The sequence below is a fragment of the Bos javanicus genome, chromosome 8 (genome assembly GCF_032452875.1).
Source record: "Bos javanicus breed banteng chromosome 8, ARS-OSU_banteng_1.0, whole genome shotgun sequence".
Classification (NCBI taxonomy): domain Eukaryota; kingdom Metazoa; phylum Chordata; class Mammalia; order Artiodactyla; family Bovidae; genus Bos; species Bos javanicus.
Window position 1 is genome coordinate 95,061,078 of NC_083875.1, and position 7,444 is coordinate 95,068,521.

A 7,444-nucleotide genomic window follows, 5' to 3' on the forward strand; every position below is an offset into this window, starting at 1 on the left:
AGATGGTTAGCTGGCATCACTGACTCAATGGATATCAGTTTGAGCAAACTCAGGGAGATAGTGAAGGAGAGGCAGGCCTGCAGTTCATGCTGCAGTTCATGGGGTCACAAAGAGTCAGACAGGACTTAGCAACTGAAGAACAACAATTATGACCATAGGAAGGGTCAAATGTTTCTTAAGTTCCTACTCTATTCCATAAACTTAGCATGTGTGATAATAGATAAATTTAGACCAAGCTGCTCCATAATACAGGTGAGCACACAGCTGCTGAGAGAAGCTTAAAAATGTGAGCATAATGTCACAGAGCTCATAAGAGATACAACCAGATTTTTTTAAGCTCATGTACATTTGGCTACTATTGCTTACAATGGTCAACACATCCTAGGGAATATGGAGAATAACTGAAGACAAAATTAATACGTTCTTCTTCACCCAGTTGGCAATAGCTCTATAAAGTTATTACTTCTATTCTGTGTGTAAGTCCAAATGAGTCAGGTTCTCTAAAAGCTAGAGGAGGAGCCAATGACTGCCCTCAAAAACAATGTTTACAGACCCACAAAGCACAGTTCAATATTGGTGAGAAAAGTACATGACCCTGAATAATGTCTCCATATTAACCTTTTTCTATCTTTTCATCTTAATATTCCCTTGGTCAAAATTCCAAAGCTTCCCAATTGCCTGGAGAATAAATTATATTTGATGAATACTATATTTAATGTACTTTACAAACTGGCAAAACTTTGTTCCTCTTTTTCTTTATTTTTCTGACTATTGTACCCCTATGCATTGTTTTCTTTTCCAGAAGCCTCACTGATGCATTTTTATCTCAACCCATTACCTAAGACTATTCCCCCTCAGCTCATCAAGGTCAAACTCAATTGATGCAATGAAATATTGCCCTAGAGCTCTCTTACATGATCTCCCCTTCTTTGAAGTCCCCTGCATTGGCAGGCAGATTCTTTACCACTGGACCACCAAGTCCCTTCAAAGTTATCCTTGATTTAAAATTTTCTGGATGAGCACTGCCCTTCATTGACCCTGGAAATATCCTTTCATTCTTCAATGCTGACCAACCAATCTATGACTGATTTTTTTTAACTAAATTAAAAACTATTTGCATTATCTTGTCTAACTAAGCTTTAAACTGTTTTTTAAATGCCTTATGTTTTCTTCCAATCCATTATGTGTTGTTTTTATGGTGTCAAAACGCAATTTTCCTTTTCTTTGATATTTAACTCAACTTTCCTTTACTTTTACATATATGAGAGTTCCTTCTATTAAACTATATTGTTGATCAGAGCTCCTTCATATGCGTATACCTTATGTTGCTCTCTATGATTTTTTTGTTTTGCTTTAAAACTTAGGTTTTAGTTAATCATGCTCTTCTGTATTTCTTCTTTTTCTATGTACATTACTTTCCTCAGTCTTTAAAAAGCACCTACATTCTCCTAAAACCAGATTCTACTATCATTTCCTTCCCTAAAAAATGAATGAACCCTTGTAAAATATGTATTTAAATTTGATGTATAAATTTTACCATGCTACTAATCACAACTTTGCTTATTTTTTTCAACACTTTTATAAGGATCTATTTATGTTGCTATTGACATCTAGTTCATTTGCTCCTCACTTATGCAAACTGTTCTATAATGCATGCTCACATATGATAGACTAATTCCTCAGATGATGAATATCAAGGATGCTGCCAAACTGCTTTTGCCAGAAACAATGCAAGGATGAACATCCTCATGCTTATCCCCTTACAGTCATGGGCAAGAACTTACCTGAGACATATTCCCAGGACCGGAATGACTGGGTCCTGTCCAACTTTAATACATCCATAGCATTTTCCAGTATATCAGTGTACACTCCCGTCAGAGTTCTACCTGCCCACATGCTTGCCGGCATTTGATGCACCTACTTTTTTAAAGAAAATGAGTACTTTATGGATATTTCAATGAGGATTTTTCTGATATGGAACATTTAGTAATCATTTTTCAGATTTTCCAAGTTTTAGAATCTTTCCATATACTTATCAACCCTTCTGTGAATCACTAATTGATATCCTTTGATCAATTTTCTATTAGTTTAAGGTTCTAAGTTTTAAAAGCTTTTCCTCCACCAAAAGTTCTCAAGATTTTCTATACTCTTATTAATTTAATAATTTTTCACATGTAAGTTGTTAATATATTTGATTTCCAACTGTATGTATGATAATCCAAGGATCAACTTTTATTTTTTTCATATATAAAAACATTTTCTTAACATGACCAACTGAGCTATCACTTCCCCACTGTTTTAGTATTACAACACAATATGCCACATTCCAGTAAAACCATGTGTCTATATTTGAGATCTCTTTTCTTTTTTACCAGACTATTTAAATGTTCCTGCACCATTATCATAAAATTTTTGTTACTGTGGCTTTCTTGGCATGTTTTAAATATGGATTTTCCCCTTCCTTTTCTTTTATAAAACTGTGTGCAAGTTGTACAATTTTATTCCTCAGTTTACATTTTAGAACAGGTATTCATATACCTCAAAAAAAATCCAGCTAAAATTAGAATGCATTTAATTGACTGCGTAGACTAATTTTGGGGAAAATGGAAGCCTTATATTTTTATCCCATTTCTTAACATACTATACTTTTTAATTACTCCTGTTTTGCTATGCTATATAATTTTTAATGATATCTGTAAAGCCCTTGCAGCTGTAAAACTAGGCATCCTTATCTTAATTCAGATCTCAATCAGAGTGTATAACCTGTCTCCATTAATTATTAGTGAATAGTAATTTCCTGTAGATTTTATTATAGTTTCCTTTCAAGATTAGGAAATAACATTCTGTTTGTGAACTTCAACTAGTTTATATTAAAATTATGAATTGATCTTCACCAAATTTATTTTGTGCCTCTCTTGAAATAATTGCTTTTCACTTTCTTTTGTTTCATTTTAAGTCAATTTTAAAAATTGCACAGCAAAGTAACTCAATTATACACACAGATAAGTTCTTTTTTATAATCTTATTCACTATAGTTTATCGTGGGATATTGAATATAGTTCCTTGTACTACACAGTAGGACCCTATTGTTTCTCCATCCTATATACAATAGTTTACATCTGCTAATTCCAGACTCTGACACCTTCCCTCCCCAGCCCTCCTCCCCCTTGGCAACCACTGTCAGTGAGTCTCTTTCTGTTTTATAGATAGGTTCATTTGTGCTATATTTTAGATTTCATGTGTAAGTGATACCATGTGGTGTTTCATCTTTCTCGTTCTGACTCACCTTGATTAGTATAATAAGCTCTAGTTGCATTCATGTTGCTGCAAATAGCATTCTTTGGTTCTTTATATGGCTGAGTAGTATTATATTGTATACATGTATCATATCTTCTTTACCCTCTCATCTGTTGATGGACATTTAGGTTGTTTCCATGTTTTAGCTATTGTGAATAGTGCTGCCATGAACATGCAGGTGCATGTATCATGTGTCTTTTTTCATTATAGTATTGTCCAGGTATACATCCAGGAATGGGATTGCTGGATCATATGGAAATTCTATTTTTAGTTTCTGAGGAACATTCACACAGTTTCCATAGTAGCTGCACCAACTTACATTCCCACCAACTTTAAGAGGGCTCCCTTTTCTCCACATCCTCTCCAGCATTTGTTATTTGTAGACTTTTTAATGAAGACCATTTGACCAGTGTGAGGTGGGTACTTCTTTATAGTTTTGATTTGTGTTTCTCTCTAATAATTAAGGATGTTGAGCATCCTTTCATATGCCTACTGACCATTTCTGTCTTCTTTGGAGAAATATTTATTAAGGTCTTCTGACCATTTTTCAGTTGTGTTGTTTGCTTTTTGTTGTTGAGTGGTATGAGCTGTTTCTACACTTTAGAGAATAAGCACTTATCTGTTGCATCATTTGCAAATATTTTCTCCCATTCCCTAGGTTGTCTTTTCATTTTTTCTATGGTTTTCTTGCTTTTTATTTTCTTTCATCTACTGATATTATGATTAACTGGTGATGTTTAACAAAAATCTAAGGAAGAACAATCCATATGCCATAAAATAACAGTCCTTCCTTGGATTGTTATGAATACAAACTTTTAGAAATGTATCTGGCATAAATTAATATATAATTATTTTATAATTATTGTTGCTAATAAAATTATTTAAAATGCAGGTTACTAAAATTATCTATTATTTATTGCATTGGTGGTTTTCAAACTATGTCCTTTGGAATTCTATAAACATAAAATTGAAGGAGGATGAGTGAATAAGACCCTGAAGAGATATTGCTTTTCTCTTCCCTCCAAACGAGTGTAACTTATATCAGAGAAACTCTCTTTTATTTGCTTTGTATATTATCCTTCTTATAAATATTATTTTTGAAAAAAAAATGCTAGTTGCATATCAGTAGTATTTAAACATATTTTGAATAAAAACATTGTTACTAGAGTTGATTCCCTAAGTGACAGTTCTTACATAGGTAAAAATAAATTATGTGAGGCCTACAATACACAATATTACAATTCTTTATTCAGAATAAAAATGGCTTCATAAATATATTCATTTATTTTCTATTTTAAAAAAGAAAAAACATTTACTTGAACACATAATTCCTCATTATACTGAGGGAGTTAGATACTGTAGTGATACAAAGACATGTCCCTTCAGTGAGGCCACTGTCCTCATGGGGCAATATGCAATGACTAACTACCACCAAAGGATACTGAGCTCTAAAAGAGACTTAGTCACATAGGACTGCATTAAGACTTTGATGAACTCTAGACATTTTTGCTTTCATGGGCCCTTTCTTCCATAAAATAAGATTAAACCTTACATCTTATGTTGTTATTAATGTAAATATACTAAGTGTTGTTTAATCACTCAGTTGTATCTGATTCTTTGTGATCCCATGGACTGTAGCCTACCAGGCTTCTCTGTCCATGGGATTTCCCAGGCAAGAATACTGGAATAGGTTGCCATTTCCTTCTCCAGGGAATCTACCCAACCTAGGGATCAAACCCAAGGCTCCTGCCTTGGTAGGTGAATTCATTACCTTTGAGCCACCAATTGGTAACTAATAATCATCTCCATTGACAAGCAAAGAAAAGAGAGAGGATGGTATTCTGGTACACTCTGGTAAGATGGAGAATGTGCTTCAAACCTAATGAGTCAGTTATACCTGAGCTCCATAATGGAAATGGATCTAATGTTTTCAAATACTACAGTTTTTTTTAACACAAGCTGAAAATAATTTTACACCTTATATACTACCTTTAAAACATTTTTAAAATGTAATTCAAATTTACAAATTCAAAAAACACAGCACAGGAATCACTTGCAAAGAAATTTTATCTGCCTGCTGCATCCAGATCACTGATACTAAATCAATGTGTTAAGAAGTAGAACCACTAGAAAGGGCAATAAACTGGCTTGAGATCGAAGCATCCTACAATCAAAAAGTGTTCCCTCTTAACTCTGAGAAAATTATCTTAGGATTCCTGCTCTAGCGGTCAAGGTTTAGAGTAAGAGATTGTCTCAGAGTTATCTTGTTGCTTTCAAATACAGAACTAAATAACAAAGGGCTTTCTTGGTGGCTCGGTTGGTAAAGAAACCGCCTGCAATGCAGGAGACCCAGGTTCATTTCCTGGGTCAGGAAGATCCCCTGGAGAAGAGAATGGCAACCCATTACAGTATTCTTGCCCGGAGAATCCCATGGATAGAGGAGCCTGGTGAGCTACAGGCAATGGGGTCACAAAGAGTTGGACACAACTGAGCAACTAACACTTTAATAACAAAGAATATGATTCTTAAAACAGGAGCTCTTGGAGACACTGAATTAACAAACATCTATTGTATTATCCATAGAGTGCTGCTGGAGAAAGGATATACACAACATGGGAAGAACCAATGATTCCGTGTTGAGAGAATTTGTTCTGACTGGGCTTTCTGCTCACCCAGAGCTCCAGACAGTATTCTTTGTGCTAGTTCTGTGTATGTACCTGATGATCCTGCTGGGAAATGGAGTCCTTATCTCTGTAATCATCTGTTATTCTCATTTGCACACCCCCATGTATTTCTTCCTCTGTAATCTTTCCTTCCTGGACATTTGCTATACAAGCTCCTCTGTCCCATTAATTCTTGACAGTTTTCTTACAGTAAGGAAAAGGGTTTCCTTCTCTGGATGCATGGTGCAAATGTTTCTCTCTTTTGCCATGGGAGCCACAGAGTGTGTACTTCTGGGCATGATGGCACTTGACCGCTATGTGGCCATCTGCTACCCACTGAGATACCCTGTCATCATGAGAAAAGGTGCTTACGTGCCCATGGCAGCTGGATCCTGGGTTGCAGGTATTGTTGACTCAGTGGTGCAGACATCTCTTGCATTGCAATTACCATTTTGTGCTGACAATGTAATTAACCATTTTGTTTGTGAAATTCTGGCTATCCTAAAATTGGCCTGTGCTGATATTTCAATTAATGTGATCAGCATGGCAGGGTCAAATCTGATTGTTCTAGTTATTCCATTGCTAGTAATTTCCATCTCTTACATTTTCATTGTTGCCACTATTCTAAGAATACCTTCCACTGAAGGAAAACGTAAGGCCTTCTCCACCTGCTCAGCCCATCTCACAGTAGTGATTGTATTCTTTGTAACAATCTTCTTCATGTATGCTAAGCCCAAATCTAAAAGCTCCGCTGGTACAGATAATCAAGACATCATTGAGGCCCTCATCTCTCTCCTCTATGGAGTGATGACTCCCATGCTCAATCCTCTCATCTATAGTCTGAGGAACAAGGATGTAAAAATTGCTGTGAGGAACATGCTGGGTAGGAAAAACTTCTCTGATGGAATATGAGTTATGATTTATTTATAGTATATATTCTGAGTATAAACTCAGAATTCAAAGCTGCTGCAGACACAAAATTCAAATAGAGAAGATTACCATGTGAAAACAACTTCACAAAATGTCATTCAAAACTATAAGATATTGTAAACTGCAACTGTCACTTCAGGCCATGTTTTTTCCCAGATATATGATGAGAAATGTGATGGCAGGATCATTCAGTTTCAGTTCAGTCACTGACTCTTTATAACCCCACGGACTGCAGCACACCCGGCTTCCCTGGCCATCACCAACTCCTGGGGCTTGCTCAAACTGATGTCCATGGAGTCAGTGATGCCATCCAACCATCTCATCCTCTGTCATCCCCTTCTCCTCCTGCCTTCAATCTTTCCCAACATCAGGGTCTTTTCCAATGAGTCAGTTCTTCCCATCAGGAGGCCAAAGTACTGGAGTTTCAGCTTCATCATCAGTCCTTCCAATGAATATTCAGGACTGATTTCCTTTAGGATTGACTGGTTTGATCTCCTTGCAATCCAAGGGACTCTCAAAGTCTTCTCCAACACCACAGTTCAAAAGCATCAATT

The 7,444-nt window shown here is 35.8% G+C and overlaps 1 protein-coding gene across 1 annotated transcript; it reads left to right on the plus strand.

The window, feature by feature from the left end:
• The first annotated feature begins 5,909 nt into the window (after nt 1-5,909).
• Nucleotides 5,910-6,937, plus strand: LOC133253457 (olfactory receptor 13C8). Its single transcript, XM_061427068.1, has one exon. It carries the CDS (start codon nt 5,910-5,912, stop codon nt 6,870-6,872), a length of 963 nt encoding a protein of 320 aa, XP_061283052.1. The 3' UTR covers nt 6,873-6,937.
• Nucleotides 6,938-7,444: the final 507 nt, after the last annotated feature.

Bases quoted from the DNA above. Each gene is read 5' to 3' on its own strand.
- LOC133253457 (XM_061427068.1), top strand. From the start codon at position 5,910: ATGGGAAGAACCAATGATTCCGTGTTGAGAGAATTTGTTCTGACTGGG.